This window comes from Xiphias gladius, chromosome 10 (genome assembly GCF_016859285.1).
Source record: "Xiphias gladius isolate SHS-SW01 ecotype Sanya breed wild chromosome 10, ASM1685928v1, whole genome shotgun sequence".
Lineage (NCBI taxonomy): Eukaryota > Metazoa > Chordata > Actinopteri > Istiophoriformes > Xiphiidae > Xiphias > Xiphias gladius.
The window spans coordinates 19,707,495-19,724,457 of NC_053409.1; the positions used below are offsets into that span (position 1 = coordinate 19,707,495).

Sequence of the window (16,963 nt, forward strand, 5' to 3'; positions counted from 1 at the left end):
GAACTATGAGGCACCCTCTGAGGACCTTTGACCCAGGGCCTCCATGTAAACACAGCTCTACATACGTAAACATACACCTCATGGTCTCCGAGGACACAGCTGTTTAGTTAGGAACACGGCCACAAAAAAAATAAAGAAATGAATAAAAAGGCCACTACTCGCAAAGACCACTGTGAGGCGGCATTAAGACAAAGATGGCGTATGCAACTGACACTGACGGTAAACACAGCGATGAAAACGACTAGTTACCACGCTTTTCTTCGAACCACCATCGTTGCCTGCTGTTCTTTAGTCGTAAAAGAAGCAATTAGATCCTTTACTTAAGTAAAAGTAGCAACACCACAATATAAACTTCTGATATTTTCGATTTTCCCTAAGTAGAAGTACAGTATTGTCAGCAACAATGTACTTAAATCAGAAGTATTATTAGATTATTGGACGATTTTGGAAGATTATTAATTACTTTATATGCTGCTGGATAGTTTTATCTATAATAGTGCATCACACTTCATAAGTGTGCACTTCGGCATCATCAAATATTTTGTATGTGAAATCATAAACTGTCCAATAAACGCAGTGGAGTAAAATGCAAAAAAATTTGCATCTGAAATGTTAATGGAGTAAAAGCATAAAGTACAAAAAAATAAAAACAATCTAACACAAGTCGTTCAAAAGACAAGTACTCAGGCCGAAAAACTTACAGTACATCTGTAAATGTGCTTTCCACCACTGGTGTTCTGCACCAACCGCAAACAGCAGCCCTGAAAACACTGTTGTCTCCAAAAAGGATGGTGCAAAAGTGTAGCCTAGTTTATTTATGGGTATTTAAGTTTAAGGTTGGATGCAGTTGGGTAAGTCCTAAGCTAGTAACACATATGACTACCAAATTTCCCCCACTTTCCCATTAACAGCCAGTGGTGAAAGAAGTATTTAGGCCTTTTACTTAAGTAAAGCAGTAGCAATACACCCCACTATAAAATGACTCAAATACCAAAAACAGCCCTGCATTCATAATTTTACTGAAGTAGAAGTAAGAAAAATATTGGCAGCAAGATACATTACACGTATTAAAAGCAGAAGTACTAACTGCTTGACAGAATGTCCCATGTCAGAGTGTTATATAACCGGATTATTATTTCCGATGCATTAACATGTAAGCAACATTTTACTGTTTTAGATGGTTGAAGTGAAGCTATTTCATGTACTTTATACTGTTGGGTAGTTTAATCTGCCAGCAATGGATCATATTTTATAAGCTGGTCGTTAGGTTTTGTATGTACAGTCTTGACCTTCAAAGCAACTACAGCTGTAAAATAAATAATGGAGTAAAAAGCAAAACATTTGCCTCTGGAATGGAGTGGCGGAGATGTATAAATAGCATAAAACGGAGGTACTCACGTAAAGTACAAGAACCAGAAAACTGCACCCGAGGAAAGTACTGGAGTGCCGAGTTACATTTAACCACCGTTGACACCATTATTGATGGTAAATATTACATGTGTGAATGATACATTTGAATGATTAAGCAAGAAAATGTGCTTATTCCCTATTTAGAGAGTAAAATGTACTGTTGTTATTATATTAAGTGGCTGAGTTATGTTGAAAACTGCAAAGTTGAGAAAATACAACCTCTATAAAGATGTAAGTATCCCTTTGATCAGTTGTTCCTCTACAAAGATGTACACGATTTATGTAGTGTATTGATTATTTATCTATTTGTTTTTGTCACTGGAGGCTGTCAGATATTATATACAGTAGCTAGCTACATAACTATTGTTATATAGCACCATCTGCAGAGAAAATAAAGGATTACAGTTACTCTACTGTTAATTCTATTTTAATCTATCCAAACTCAATCCAGCACTTTACTCTACAGTACACAATGTTATACTTGCACTATGCCTGTGCGGTGTACATTCAGCACATATCGGAGCTAGAGTGTCGCCCTAAACATGGAGAAAGCAGAAATTAATTTCTGTGCACGACGTATCTGGAACAAACTCCCAGAAAACCTGAGGTCTGCTCCAACTTGCAGTTCTTACTGTTATTAAATTCCATTTGGAATTAATCATTCATATCTCCCACTGCGCTGTAACTGAGCTGCAATTTTTATTTCTGTCTGTTTTATCCAACTTCAGCCCACTGTAATCTTTTATTAATCTTATTCCTTTAAAATCCAGCGTATATGTGCATATATATTTTCATATTGCAATACTTTCCTCCATTAACCTCAAAGAATTTACAGTAAATATATAATTTTTAAAAAAAACACCTAATGATGATGGTTATATTAATAATAATAAGAGGCGCTGATTCAACTTGATGGTCGTTCATTCCATTAGTTTTAGCTGGATGTTCCTAATAACCTGCCAGCTGAGTGGACCTGGCAAATAAAGCTGAACCTGGTTATTCCCGAAACGTCCCCCCCCCCCCCCCCCCCGATGGCAGGTGCAGTGGGTTTGCGGTCGAACGCGGTGCTGGCAAAACAATGTGGGAGTGAGAGCTCTTCCCTCGCACACTATCCCTTCGCGGGACGGTGACGTCCCCCCTTCCCAACGGTCAGTGTGCTGTTGGTAGCTGGTGGGGAGCTAGCCGCGAGCTAACCTGCCCAGCTGCCTCCTCCGCCTCTGAAGGCAGCCGAGCGGATCCGCGAATGAGCCCCGCGCCTCCATGCATCTCCCGTGGCCGCGATGGCAGCGACAGAAACGGTCTGAGTCTTAGCTCTTAGCCCTTAGCCATGTAGCCAAATGGTGCACTCTATTTGTAGTCAATGTCAGTGTGATTCGTGCCCTTAGCTATTTCACACCAGTACCTAGCTTTTTTCTGTCCGGGACAGACGGCGGCAGCTAGCCCCCTCTCTTGCCACTACAGGAGGATGCTGAAGCTGTTCGGTGCACTGGTTATCCTCGGACTGGCCCTGGCGTGCATCACCTCCTGGGTGCTGGACAGCTATGACACGGCTTGGCACCCGAAACGGAGCGTTCGGCACCCGCCTGCCGCTGACGGAGATAAATCCAAGGGGAGTTCTCCACCATTTCCCGGCGGCCAGTTGAACAATATATTCTTGTTTTTACAGGTGGGCTATTAATCTGACCTGCTAGCTAGCTTTGTTTGGTCTTGCAAGCCATTTACCACAAGCGAAACGATGCTGTCTAAACCAGTATTTCATTTTTTTTTAAATTGTATAGTCCAACATTTGACGTGAGTAGAGTATCTACCTTTGGCGTTGCAGTGTTGGTATAGAAAGCTAGCTATGGTGGTTGAACTCTCTGAATGATTGACTGAAAGGGGTCATTGACAACAGAAGTGTGTCATTGTCAGGTAAAAAGATGGTTCAGCAACACAGTAAGTTGTAGTAGGACTTTGCACTTTTTGTGTTTACCAGCTCTCATCCTACTGTGTTAAAGAAGGTTAGCACAATCCAAGCATAAGGCCAGTTTTAATCTTTTTACTTATCTCGGATTCTGGTTTTTATGTCTGGTTCAAGGTGTCTGACATTCACATTAGCCGATTTCATGACCCAAGGCGCATTCCTGATTTTGAAAAGTTCTGCACTGACACCATTGAAGTGATCAAGCCGGCTCTAGTGCTCGCAACAGGTACAGTAATCCCCCCCCCCTATAACCCTTAACAAGCTTAAGTTACTTGGGAAGTCTGTGCTGTAGTGAGACTCATTGGGTGTGGCCCCTCATGTCAATGCAGTCCAAAAAGACGACTTGGGACTTCAGTGTCCCGTGGGCTCCGTTCCATGTGTCTCACATTTTCCTTTTCTGCTCCCCAGGGGATCTGACCGATGCTAAAACAGAGAGTAAGGTGGGTTCCCTCCAGCATGAGGTGGAGTGGCAGGCCTACCACAACATACTGAAGAGGTCGCGTGTGATGGAGCGCACTCGGTGGATAGACATCCGGGGGAATCACGGTGATTACCACACAGCACTTTGTTATCATAACATCCTCTTATAACTCTTCAGTTCAAACGAAGAATCTTAGGGTAGGACTAGGGAGTGTACTATTAAGATTTTCTGAAGAATCCATTAACTGTGGTACATTTTAGCATCAAACAGGAAGTCAGACTACTCCCTCCACTTCACAGCTTTCTTCTCTGTTATTGGATCGCAAGCTGTTAGATGTGAAACAAGATATCCCTACTTAGTAACTGTCAAAAAAGAAAGATAGTTATTGGATCTGCAATCTCTCTGAGAGCTATTCTGCTGTTATCGATTGCAGTTGTTGATGTGTGTCCTGTCACTTTAATCAAATTCTGTTCGATATCTTCCTGTATCACAAGGAAATCTGATGCCATGATTTAAAAATGCGTCGTCCTATGGGGAATTTGTTCATGGGACGTTCTGGTCGCTGTGACCTTTTGTAAGCTCGTGTGCTGCTCAGTCTCACCATCATTTCATTTCTTCTGACAGATGCCTTCAACATTATTTCATTGGACAGTGTCAACAATTATTACCGGTCAGTATGAAAAAGTCAGTAACACAGTAAATGCCTGGTTTACATCCAGTCGGAGCTAACTCCCGCATGTCTCATAGTAGCAAGCTGACTGTGAAATAGAATATGTTGTGAATTTAATGTCTTTGAAACATGAGTAGTTGCGGTCCTATTTATTGACAATATTCCAAGCTGTCTGAGCTTCCTGAGGACCAAAATAGACGCAGAATCTACATGAATAGACTGACTCTCTTGTCTTTTTACACAAATTATGTTTATGTGGCGTCGCTGCTTCTGTTGATGCTGATTGATCTTTTATCTCCCTAATATTCTTAATGTTGTGGTCATCCGCTGGGAGACAAAGTCTGTCTCCTACGCGAGCCTAATAAATTTATTTAAAGTGCATTAAATCATGTCAGGGCTGTACTAGGAGCGGAGCTGCCGGCTCCATCCCAGTCTACAGTACAGTATCTTGCTGCTCACGCTGGCTTTTCTCGATTATCTCTAGGAAATATTCGGCTAATCAGAAAGTAGGCTCTTTCCACTATGTTCACAAAACTCCCTTTGGAAACTACTCCTTTGTCTGCGCGGATGCCACTCTGACTCCAGGACCCAAGAGACCGTACAATTTCTTTGGTATTCTCAACCAGGTATGCCTGTCTAACACCTTCTCTTGACGGAACATAAACATTTGCTTAATTTGTGACACAAAAATAGTCCAAACACTGGTTCTTGTATACACTTGAATTTATTAAACATAAGAGGAGTCCTGTAGGATTTAATGGCACCTTTCAACCATAAGGAAATGTGGCTAGTGAATAAGCAAATCGTAAACAGAAAAGAAAAATCAGTTTATTTAAGAAATAAGTAAATAGAAGGTTGTACTAACACATACAGTTTACAGTTACAGTACTGCAACATCTAGTATACTCACACTTGACACTATTAAAGGGTAAAGAATGTTGTGAATGTAAATTTCAATAAACAAAGGATTTGAACACAGTAGATTTTGAATTTAATGGGACATGTGGTTAATGTATGGATTTTTTCTCAATATATGACAGACACAAATGGACTTGCTGGACACGTTCAGAGTTGAGAGTCTGAAAAGCAACCAGTCGATCTGGTTTGGCCACTACACCACCTCCACTGTCGTCTCCCCTTCTCCAGGAGTTCGGGACATGATGAGGTAAGATAACCCAAGATGTTAAACCAGTTTTTAGCAAACGGGTGGGGAACTACATATTTTTCTACGTAAACATTGTGCAAACATTCAACAGCCTGCTCCGTTTTAACCTCAAGCTAGACTTTGATCACCCAATCGTAGAAAGGAACATTAAAAATACCTTTTAAGCAGTCACTGGCATACTATGAAAATATTATTATGGCTTTTACATTTTGACATCTTGTGTTTAGATCTGCAGTTGCCTATCTCTGTGGCCACCTGCACACACTGGGTGGCCTGATGCCTGTCCTCCACAGCCGACACCCCCAAGGCACCCTGGAGCTGGAGCTGGGTGACTGGATGGACAATCGCAGGTACAACATGATCACTATGTTTTGTTTTGTTTTTTCCCCACTCTTTCTCTTGTTATTACTTGGATTTTATTTCTTTTCTCCACATATAGAAATATACACAGCTGCTCAGTACATTTTTTTATCACACCTGTCTCCAGGTACAGGGTTCTGGCCTTTGACCATGACCTGCTGAGTTTCTCTGACCTGAGGTTTGAGCAGTGGCCGGCAGTGCTCATCACCAACCCCAAGGATGCACAGTACCTGCATCCAGGAGTGGAGCCGCTGGGTCGGATACGGAGATCGACGCACATCAGGTGTCTGTTCTGTGTGTGTGTGTGTGTGTGTGTGTGTGTGTGTGTGTGTGTGTGTGTTGACTGTTACTAGAACCATAAACCGTTCACTGACTCCGCTATACATGGTTGTACAACATTTGGCTTCTCTGACACACGTTTTTACAGAGCATTGGCCCCTGATAAGATAACCTGCCTACAATGTTATTTATTCTTGGTTTTGTAGTCTGTTTGATTTGCTAGTAGCAGTACTGCACATCACAAAACCTGGTAACAGATTTCATGGTCATTTTTTGGAAAGTTAGGTCATAGGTTAGTTAGTTTTAGTTACTCAGATCTGGATACAGGAATCTTTTAAATGACTTGTTTACATTAGGTAACAAGGCATCTATAAATATTTTGGCCATTTCTCGCAAACTAGTACACTTCCTTGAATAGTATGTAGACTTTAAGTGTCTGTTATTTCATTTATTATGATGCAAATCTGTATGTAAATTAAGGATTTTGAAACATTATAGATTATTTAAAATAAATGTGTATTGTGCAACCTTGGCAGAAGTTGGCAACAATAGTTTCTTAACTGAGAAACAAGTAAGCACGGCGACACTGCTTTTAACTAATTTTCAAAATTAAAACATTCATTTTCGTGGTTCAAAACAGGATCTTGGCCTTCTCTGAGGCTCCTATCATAGCGGTGCACGTGAGCGTAGATGGGGAACCTCTGGGGAAAGGCTACTCTGCCGGTGGTCCTCTGTATGTTCTGCTATGGGATCCATCCAGCTACCTCACTGGACTGCACACAATCAGAGTTAAAGTGGAGGTCAGCACAGCATTCATCTATCTTCCACTTAAAGTGAAAAGTGTTCAGAGGCTTATAAATATTTCATAGGTCTTGATTAAATTTGGAAGTTTTGTTTGCCTGAATTGAATTATGATTCAGTAGTAGCTGTATTAGATATGTTGTATGGGCACTGTGGCTTTGAAACACGGAATAATAGCAGATTTTATTCTGCTCTGACCTACTGTATATTTATGGAATTAACAATTTGTTCCTCTCTCATCTTTTTGTGTGTGTCCCGTTGTCCTGTGAGTCAGGACTCGGCAGGCCGGTCGACAGTCCGGGAGCAGCACTTCACTCTGGAGGACGACCTGACTCCCAGCTTCGGGTTTGTGCAGTCCTTCATCCTCCTCACAGACCACTACATCCTGGGCCGAGTGGCCTTTGCGTTCATGATGCTGCTGAACGTCGGTGTGCTGCTGGCCTTTAGGTTCCTGCGTGTTCCCTCTGGCAGAGGTGAGCTGTCACCGAGCACCCTTCAAACAGATACGTCATCATAATGTCATTTAAATCACCGGCGGAGGAAGTGCAATTACAGTGATATTACAGTCTGCAGAGTCTGCAGAGCTTCTGTGGACAGAAGCAAGGTTCACAATAAGCCTATGCAGATTACGATGTGTACAATTTTACAGTTTTGGTTTTTCTTTATCCTCCACAGGGTTGAAGTCTCAAGCGTGTATGTCGCTCCATCTGGTCAGTAAAATGGACACTTTCTACTACTCCCTGCTACTGTTCAACCTGTGTACAGCCTTAGGTGGGTCAACTGCTTTGTCTTATACCTTTGCTAAACATGCTTCGACTTCCAAAATTGCATTGCAGCAGCAAAACTATATAATATCTTTGAATCAAAGACTCAAATCTACTACAAGATATAATTCTTTGTGGTTGTCACTTTTGAAGTCTGCATGTTGCAGCACAGTGAAGAAAAACTTTAAAGAATGTAAAAAAATAACTTATCTCTGTAAAAATGCTGGTTTGCTTCACAGGATTACCCCGTAATCCTGAGTATGTTCTTGTATAACATAACTCATCCATGGCCATAATTGCCTGTGCTGTTTCCCCATCTCTGCCTACAGGTCCGTGGTTCATAGGAGAACTGATAGATGGCCATAGTGGTGCCTGCTTCGCCTTTGGGGTTTTCATCGACGGACACTTCCTGGAGGGCAGTCTCACTTATGTTGTTGGAGTTGTTCAAGTAAGAAATTACTTTGATTCAACACATCTACCTCAGAGCTCAAACAGTTAGTCAATTGACAGAAAACCAGTGATTACTTTGATAATCAATTGATTGTCTTTCTAGCAAAAATGCCAAAAATCTCAGGTTCCAGCTTCTCAATTATGAGGATTTGTTGCTTTTTTTTATGCAAACAAATGTAAACTCAGTATCATTATGGTTGTGGGCTGTTAATTGGACAAAACAAGCAATTTAAGGACAGCACCTTGGGCTTTAGGAAAGTGTTATGGGCATTTTTTTCTGACATTGTATAGACCAAACTATTAATTGAGATGCAGCCCTAATCTGCTGTACATCACAGTGATGTCTGTACGTATGCAATCAAGCTTATTGTAAGTCATAGATTCAACTACAGCCTGTAAATTCACATCTTCATAATTCACCTTTTTTCTCTCAATTGCTACATTCTGCTTATACCTTTTATAATGACATTTTTAACTTTGTTTTTGTTTTGGCAGATTGTCATATTAATCATATTTATAATTACATTTTTTGGCTTAATAGTTTCCACTGAATCTACTAGTGCTGTTGTACTTCTTCACATCTTTACCTTAAACCAGTGGGGGTCACAGGTAGATGTTTTTTTATTTTAAGGGATCACAAGGCAAACAGGGTGCGAACCAATGGCTTATACTTCCATTAATAAATTTGTACTCAGCATGTCCTGTAACCCTGTCACCTTGCTGCATTCATATCCACAGCTATTATCAAGGCTTCATCTTATTTTGAGGACTGAGAACTGCACTAATCACATTTAACTGAACTAATTTCCAGCTGCTGTTCTTCAACATGCCCCTCACTTCTTACCTATGCTGGAGCCTCCACCACCGTTGCCGTGGCAACACCTTCCGATCCCACTTCCTGCGGCCGGGCTGCCGCTGGCGGACTCTGGCGGTTCACCTCTTCATGCTGCTGCTGCTCACATGGCAGGCCCACTCCTGCTACTTTCTCCTGGAGACCTACGGCCCCATGGCCTTTTTCCTGTCTCCTGTCCGCACGTGGGCATTGGGGCTCAGTCTGCTATTGGTCTACCGCGCCTGGACAGGCCCTGCCCCTCTCATTCGTGACAACAGCAAGAGCGTCTCTCCCTCTTGACAGTAATTGCACTGTACCATCACCATTTCCCTTGAGCTTGACTCACAGATATATTTTGCCGTCTTTATTGACCCTGAAAGCCTCAATTTTCCCCACACAGCAGCCCTTTCCTTTCTTTCTCTCCTTCCACAGCCACTTCACAGTACATCACTCATCATCCTGTTTATAGATAATATTGTTTACTTAATATGCATGTTATTGTAAGGCACCGGTGAGCACATTTCTGGCCATATTCATAGCAATGTGTACAGTGATTAAAAAACAAAAACAAAAAAAAACAACACCTCGGATAAGGGTTAAATAGCCTATTTGAGCTATGAGAGGACTAGTCCAATGTATGCTGCAGTTGACAGTAAACTGTATGAGAGCTGTATTCTGCTGTGGTTTAAGATGAGTCATTTACTTGAGCTTTAGCACTTTTTGGAAGTGTTGCCTTGGCCAAATGCCACTTCACCACTGCCAAAGGACGAATAAGAAAGATTTCACCTTTTTATTCTTCCCGCTGCAAACCATTTTCATTCTCTAATGAAGGCTGGATGTGCCAAACCGATCCCGGAGTTTACCTTCCTACACATAAATCATGTGGATAATAAAGGTGTACACCTCATTTTATATACAGAAAGCTTTTCCTAACTTCACATAGTTACTTTGGTGGAGATGACATACAGTAGTGCAATCTTGACTATCATATTTTCAAGTTTATTCTACACATAATTACAGGAAATCAAAGGAAAGAAATTATAAATCAATCACTGTAGTTGGTCTGTGTACAATTAGTTAATGATTAAAAAACTTCTAAATATTCATATTGGAATATTCATATCAAAAACAATGCCACTTTTCACCAAAACACAGAAGCTGGCCTGACTCTTCATGCTCCTTCAAACATGACCACAGAAAGCAGCTGTTTGTTTCTCAGGAATGTGAGCTCTTGAACCGTAGGCTGGTCCCAGTAGAATTTCAGGACAATGTTTTTATATTCCATAGTAGCTCAGTGAACTAAAAACCATGTTTGAAAATCCAGATGTGTGGTTGCTATAAAACAAAAAAAACAAAATGAATGTGTTATAGATGGTGATGAAATGAGATGAACCAGCAATATGCTGTTTTTTTTATTTATTCATTGAGTGTATTGTGTGATTTCTTTATTTTTTTCCCTCGTTATAAAACTGCACTGGAAAACGGGCATTCTTCACCTCCCTCACAGTGAGTATGGTTAGGAAGATATAAGAGCTCTTCCCTGCACTGGAAGTTAATCTGACAGCTTTGTGTGTGAAAACATGTTTGTCTATATTGTTTAGAATGTTAATCCCTTTTTTTGTGAAGGTGTGAGAGCGGTAAACTGTATCTGTTGCACTCTAATTCAGTCCTTTCTAGCCAGTAGTAGCAGGTGCCCGGATTCCACGAGAACAAACTCATCTAAAACAGTACATACATAGGGTGAAGACCACATTTATCAAGTCTTTTAATAGGAGCAATGTTCCAGCAGTGTTACACCATAGTATTTTTTTCTTTGACCCATTCCCCGTGTGAGTGCAGAATAATTGCACAGTGCTGTTATAAGACATGGAGTTAAATATTAGAACACTTGCCAGACACTGAGAAAAAAATTATATGCAGTCATGATGTTAATGGTGCAATAACTTTTTTCCTCTCTTCATAGACAGTTCTTTTTCTTTTGTACAGGAGCACTACCGAGTGTACAATTCCAGCATAAAGACTGATATTTGAAATGTACGGACTTTTGTTATTTGAGTATTCTTCTCTAACAAAGCTCAATACCTCTCACAAGCTATGTAATCTGTCCACAAGGAGGCAGTAGTGAATGGATTTAGAGGGTAATGATTGACAACTGTGCTGCATTTCACTTCCACCTCCAAATTTGAATGGGGCTGTGACTTATTTACATATATATATATATATTTATTTTTTTTTGCAGAAAATCACCAAAAGTTCCAAAGTTTATTGATATTCACTAATTCTTGGTTTACTATAAATTTGGTTGTGATTGTTCTGTACATCGAATTGACTGTTCACAAGAAAAACAGACATCGATTCCACCACCACTACATACCTGGGAAGAAATATACTCTAAGTGATGTACTGGGGTTCACTTGACTTATCCTGCATCCCATCCTATGTTCAGATACTAATGTATATGAATGAAGATGACGACTTTACACCTGCCACACATTTTTTTTGTGACAACTTAGAGCCAACCACAATTTTATTTTAATGGTTTATAATGCTGTGGAATAAAAATGTTCATTACAGTAAATCATATACTTTGTCTACAGGTCATTGTTACATAATTTTACACAGGAGTGAACATGAATATGGAGCCCCCACACTGACAAAATGCAGTTAAAAAAAAAAAAAAAGATGAGTCTACAAGATGACTGATTACACCAATCAATGTATACTGTTAGTTAAAACGAAGTTGAAAAAATAAAATGTGCATAACGTTACTGCTGTATCCTCATTGTATAAATTTTACTCTTTGTAGCTGAAGCACTTTAGCTGGCAAACTAATGCAAAAAATATATAAATAAATAAATAATAGCTAGCGAATGCTACTTAAAAATCATTAGTTTAATTATGAGAAAAGAGACATCAAATCACACCTACACTTTCTCAAGGATGACACAATAAAGTCCAATGGCTTGTTTCCATTTCAGTGGGTTTGATATGTAGGTTAACTAAAAACACTGGTGGATTTAAAAAAAAAAAAAAAAAAAAACACACTGGGCAACAGCCTTTTTCAGCAAGCTACAGCTAACCTTTTTAAAATAAAATTAAACCAGTTAGTGCATGTAATGCTAATCATCTAATCTGAGTATATGCTGAATTGTGCTGTGGCATCACTATATAAACTCTTGTATTGTTATTAGCCAAAGTGCTTCAAGCTGGCAAGCTAATGCAAAAAAAAAAAAAAAGTTAGCTAGCTAATGCTACTTAAAAATCCTTAGCTTAACACTATGAGAGACATTAAATCACATCTACCCAAGGTCAAGGATGACACAGCAAAGAGCAAAGGCTTTTTCCATTGTGCCCTTTGGTTAAGGCAAGAGAAATGCATTTGAAGATGAAGATAATGCCATTAGCGCATCTGTGAACGTCAGACGTGTGTTAGCGAAACTAACTCGTTAATGTTTGCTTGCCAGCAAAAACACTTAAGCTACAGTTACAAGAGTTTACACAGTAATGCTACAGCAATACTAAAGTAAAGTATACGGATGATGGATTACAAACAAAGGCTTGTGTAATTTTATGAGGAAACTTAGCTTCAGCTAAGTAGCAAACTGAGAAGGCTGGTGCTCTTCTATGCTACAGATTTCTTTAGTTAGTTATTTTACCTCCGATCAGTTTTTTTTCCCCAACTGATTGGACGTTAAAGGAAAAGCTTTATATTCATTTTTAATAAAAATAATTTTAATTATTTAAAAGTATTTTGTATTTGACTTGATTGATAACCTTTTACTGCCTTTTGTCAGTTTCGGGGCTCCACACAAGAACACATCTGCTGAAGTCTTATTATGGTACTGGTATGGTATGGGAAATTATCTCTCTATACTGGGAGATTTCAAAACCATGACACACTGTTGCAATTTAAAATGTGTAATAGGTAGGTTAATATCATAAGTAACACATACTGCAATATTATACTCCTACGTTTATTTAAGTATGATACTAATTTCCAGAAATCTAAATGACTAAGTATTAAAATTCAAAATATATCTGACTTTCAAGCACTCACTCTTTAATTTTTCTCAAGAACACTGTTTTAAGGGCACATTGTGTGATTTTTCATTCGTGATTCATAATTGTAATCAACTGGCATAAGCTAATTAATCCAATAGCTTACTAGAGTTTATTAAATTAGTGTTAATGGTAGCGTCGTGAGAGCAGTTGCTACTGGAAACCAGCGTGATTTTCTTCACTCTGATATCTTTATAATTTGCTTGCCAGTGTTTCCCCCTTTCATCATAGAGCAAAATGCATCTGGAAGAAAATTTAAAAAATGATTAAACTCCGGTCAAGTCAAGTAATAACAAAAAAAACAAAAAAGTCATAAAATAGGAAAAAATGCCAGAATTAAAACTCAACTACCTCCAATATTTTTGATGCCATTCACCACAGTTTCCAGCACCTGCAGATTGGAAGACAAATTGGAAAAAAATGATGCAAAAAGACAGACAAGGAAGAGGCATGCATTCTGCAAACGAACAAGGACACCCAAACAGTCAACCACACATTATCACCATTTCCTCCTTACCTTGATTTGGCCCGATTTAACACACTGGCTGAGCTCATAGAGGGCTGTGTCTGCTTTGCTCATGTAGTTAAGCAGCATAAATCGCTCACGGGTGATGCACTTTCTTTGCAGGGTTTCCTGTGTCTCCCCACTTAAAGGTGGAGGATACGGCACGTCCTTGTTGTACTGAGAGATCTGCCCACACAAGATCACATGGCCGCCGTTGTTCATCTGGACGTAAAGAACGAGGTTGAGGTCAATGTGTCAGATTGAGAATATATAAAACACAGAACACTCAGTGTTGAAGATTAGGAGTAAACACTTCAGAATAGACAGCTACCACTTTTAATTTTGCAAACTGGAAACAACTAGGAGAATAAAAGCCAACTAATACCTCAGAATCCACATAAACAACAAATGAAAGAAAAACATCCACTAGACGATGCTTTGCAAAAAGAGAGACAACCCAAGCAGTACCTGTGCTATTACAGTATCACTGGTGACACCTCCTACGTTGTCAAAGTAAACATCTACACCATCAGGGCAGCACTCCTTGAGCCTTGTCGGTACATCATCTTGGCCATAGTTGATGGCAGCAGAGAAGCCCAGATCTTCCACTAAAACTTTGCACTTCTCCTCAGTTCCACAGATCCCAACAACCCTCACGCAACCGTCCAGCCTGCCGATCTGAAAAAGTAAAGCAGGGTGCTGTCACTTCCTTTCTTCTGCAACCTAAACTGTGTTTATGTTGCTACCTTTGGTTAGATTAAAGATGTTACCCTGAGTATGGTTTTTGAAATACACAGCAACAGCTCCCACCAACCATCCTTCCTTAATCTTTCTTACATTTAAACCTATTTGGACAGAGATAATTTCAAGAATTATTTTAGCTCACTCAAGTTATTAACTTGCATTTTAATAAATTACAAGTTAAATCTACGAGAGTGGTAATCAGTTTTGTTTTTGCATATTTTGTCAGCATTTCAAATAGATGCACCTGCATACTGTATAAAACAGTCAAGCCTTCCTGGATCCAAATCTGGAGTTTGCTGTATTTACCTGTCCAGCTATGGAGCCACAGGCCCCCGCCGCACCGCTCACTACCATGGTCTGATTGGCCCCTTTGGTCACATGACCCTTCTCCCTTACACCCAGCAGTGCAGTGAGGCCTGTCATGCCAACTGCACCCAAAAAGTAGGACAAGTGCCCATCAACCAACTGTGGATCAACCTGCAATAGAAAGAAGGTAGGATTCACAACCGATAAAACCCGTCTTTCCTGTCACTTGCAAGGGACAAACCAAGTAGAAATCAGACCCTTAAACCTTACGTAACACATTCTAATTTTTCACACACAAATCACAAACTTGTTTTCCTCTCTGCAAGAGGAAATTATGCCCCAGTCTACCTGTCGCTGGGGATAATATGCCACTGCTGAAACGCAGTAATACGCCACACCTTCTGTAAGCCACTTCCTTTCATAACAGCATGGGTCTGCCAAGGCCAGTTGAATGAAGTGACCACATCTCCCTCAGCGCAAGTGCTGCAGTTGCTGGACTCAACCATGCCCACACCTCCACCGTCCACACACTCAGACAGCTGCCATGGGGCCAGGTAATCAGCACCGGTGTCTTCGTTCATCCTGCATCGCTGTGAAGCCGAGACAGAAAAAGTAAGAGTCAGGGAGACGGGGAAGCTTTTCCTGTGGCTTTATGATTGAGTCTTTGACACTGGCTGCTTTAACTTTGCTATAGCTAACACACATGAACTAGTTGACTGTGTGATGTACTGTAACTCTGGTTGTCTCATTGCAGTCTCATTGCAGTGATTAGAAGATGCCAGAAAACTGGAAAAACAAACAAACTCTAAACGCATATTATGACCTGAAACCTTTTGTTTTGTATCATTCATTTGTACTACACAGTCTAGAATCTAAATATAAACAGAAGATATATGAAGTCATGTGGTTTGTCCATCCTGACTGTATCAGTACCATGTAAGGGTCGACTGAAAGGTAAAGCGTCCGAACAAGGGCCTCCCCGTCTTTCAGGGCAGGTGCTAAAGTCGTCTCCTCCAGACGGAAATTTTCAGGAACAGGCGCCCCGTTTCTACCTTTATGTAAATAAGTAGTTTGAGTAGTAGACGTTAGCCACACGGATGCAATAATGTTGCAACACAGGAGATAAGAAAATGGGCCATATTCTGTTGTGAAAAAATGAAAGGCCAACTTTGTTAACTTGCCAACCTGGTCGTGAGTTGAGAACGACTCTCTGCACCTGCATTTTCGAAAAGTAACCTTGAATTCAAAGAGGTGCCTCTTTTGATAACCAGACCAGGCAAACACGACAGGTTTTCTCTACGTAAAGTGTTAAAAAAAAGTGCAGCTACAGTGTTACTACATGAATAGCCACACGTTAAACTACCCGACTACTTACAAAACCTGCTCCAAATACTGCGTTTACATTAGCAAACCGGTATTTGTCTGTGAGCCTGGGGAAAGTCCGCCGACAGAATGTAGATATTCTCGTTTGTGCAAAGCAAGAGGTCCCCCTGTTTAAAACTTCCGTCTTCGCTGAAATCCCGTTTGGCAGTTGGGCCGATCTTTTTCGACTTAGTATCAGTTACAATCTCACATTTGACCCCGTATTTACTTTTAAAACATATGTGATGAAACACTCGGCTAGTAAGAGCCCCGTGTAACGCCCGCTGTCTCTAAATGCGAATGTGAGGTAGTTACACGAAAGTGCGACATTATTTCCGCAACGTTCCGGTGTAGCGGGTGTTTCTTATCTTGCCAATCATAGGTGGTCTTTTCTTGGGCGCCGTTGAGTCGTCAAGATAGCTGCAGTAAATCAGAAACGGTACGCGCCCTCAGCAACCGATTTTAGTATTCTGGTTCATCAACACTGCAGCCATTGAACATATTCAGCGGCGAATTTAACTACATTTGCCAGTACAGTCGACGTCGACAATGCAATCGGTCCGTTTCTGGCCAGAGATTTGTAAACGCGTGGTGCAGTGTCGATTGTTGCTAGCTAAAAGTGTTTCAAAGTGGAACTGGGAAGTTACTCCTTGTGGAGGAATCTGAAAGAATCAGAAGTTTATGGGGTTTCATTATTAAGTCGTTGCCGTTACATTAGCTTACCGTCAACTTTAGCTGCAGCAGGGCACCGTCAAAAAAAAAAAAAAACAGGGAAATGAAGGCTTGTGTGCCATGGAGGTACAGAGTTTAATGTAAGTACCGCAAGGCTATTTGCTTATGCATGCCAGCTCATGAATAGGTGTTTTGTTAAT

General features: G+C 40.4%; 3 protein-coding genes across 7 annotated transcripts in view; 2 read left to right on the forward strand and 1 right to left on the reverse strand.

The window, feature by feature from the left end:
- Nucleotides 1–2,592: 2,592 nt before the first annotated feature.
- Nucleotides 2,593–11,806, forward strand: tmem62 (transmembrane protein 62). Its single transcript, XM_040137627.1, has 14 exons — nucleotides 2,593–2,708; nucleotides 2,837–3,076; nucleotides 3,488–3,599; nucleotides 3,782–3,919; nucleotides 4,419–4,464; nucleotides 4,949–5,090; nucleotides 5,505–5,629; nucleotides 5,857–5,979; nucleotides 6,117–6,272; nucleotides 6,909–7,068; nucleotides 7,344–7,542; nucleotides 7,745–7,840; nucleotides 8,163–8,281; nucleotides 9,095–11,806. The coding sequence occupies exons 1-14, from the start codon at nucleotides 2,691–2,693 to the stop codon at nucleotides 9,413–9,415; spliced, it is 1,995 nt and encodes a 664-aa protein (XP_039993561.1). The 5' UTR covers nucleotides 2,593–2,690; the 3' UTR covers nucleotides 9,416–11,806.
- An 88-nt stretch (nucleotides 11,807–11,894) lies between these two features.
- ptgr2 (prostaglandin reductase 2) lies at nucleotides 11,895–16,458 on the reverse strand. 4 transcript variants are annotated; one of them, XM_040137629.1, is made up of 9 exons: nucleotides 16,105–16,456; nucleotides 15,915–15,965; nucleotides 15,663–15,781; nucleotides 15,128–15,319; nucleotides 14,730–14,900; nucleotides 14,148–14,357; nucleotides 13,692–13,901; nucleotides 13,526–13,565; nucleotides 11,895–13,417 (listed from the first exon to the last, which is right to left on the reverse strand). In XM_040137629.1, exons 2-9 carry the CDS (start codon nucleotides 15,949–15,951, stop codon nucleotides 13,353–13,355), a joined length of 1,044 nt encoding a protein of 347 aa, XP_039993563.1. In that variant the 5' UTR covers nucleotides 15,952–15,965; nucleotides 16,105–16,456; the 3' UTR covers nucleotides 11,895–13,352. The 4 variants fall into 4 exon arrangements, 3 of the variants coding, with proteins under 3 accessions (XP_039993563.1, XP_039993562.1, XP_039993564.1); XM_040137628.1 differs by having other exon boundaries at nucleotides 15,915–16,455; XM_040137630.1 differs by lacking the exons at nucleotides 15,663–15,781; nucleotides 15,915–15,965.
- mideasb (mitotic deacetylase associated SANT domain protein b) overlaps nucleotides 16,452–16,963 on the forward strand; it is a 29,938-nt gene continuing 29,426 nt past the window's right edge. Inside the window, exon 1 of one of the 2 annotated variants that reach the window (XM_040137620.1) lies at nucleotides 16,452–16,903. The gene's annotated coding sequence lies outside the window, so the exon portion shown is untranslated. The remainder of the gene's footprint in view (nucleotides 16,904–16,963) is intronic. The other variant, XM_040137624.1, reaches the window with a different exon arrangement.

Excerpts from the sequence above, each read along its gene's own strand:
- tmem62 (XM_040137627.1), top strand. Across the intron at positions 5,091-5,504 it reads TCTTTGGTATTCTCAACCAG|ACACAAATGGACTTGCTGGA; the intron begins GTATGCCTGTCT and ends AATATATGACAG. Across the intron at positions 6,273-6,908 it reads CGGAGATCGACGCACATCAG|GATCTTGGCCTTCTCTGAGG; the intron begins GTGTCTGTTCTG and ends GGTTCAAAACAG.
- ptgr2 (XM_040137629.1), bottom strand. The coding sequence starts at position 15,951 with ATGCAGGTGCAGAGAGTCGTTCTCAACTCACGACCAG. Across the intron at positions 14,901-15,127 it reads AAGGAAGTGGCTTACAGAAG|GTTGATCCACAGTTGGTTGA; the intron begins GTGTGGCGTATT and ends TTTCTATTGCAG. Across the intron at positions 13,418-13,525 it reads TGGCATCAAAAATATTGGAG|ATGCATTTTGCTCTATGATG; the intron begins GTAGTTGAGTTT and ends ATTTTCTTCCAG.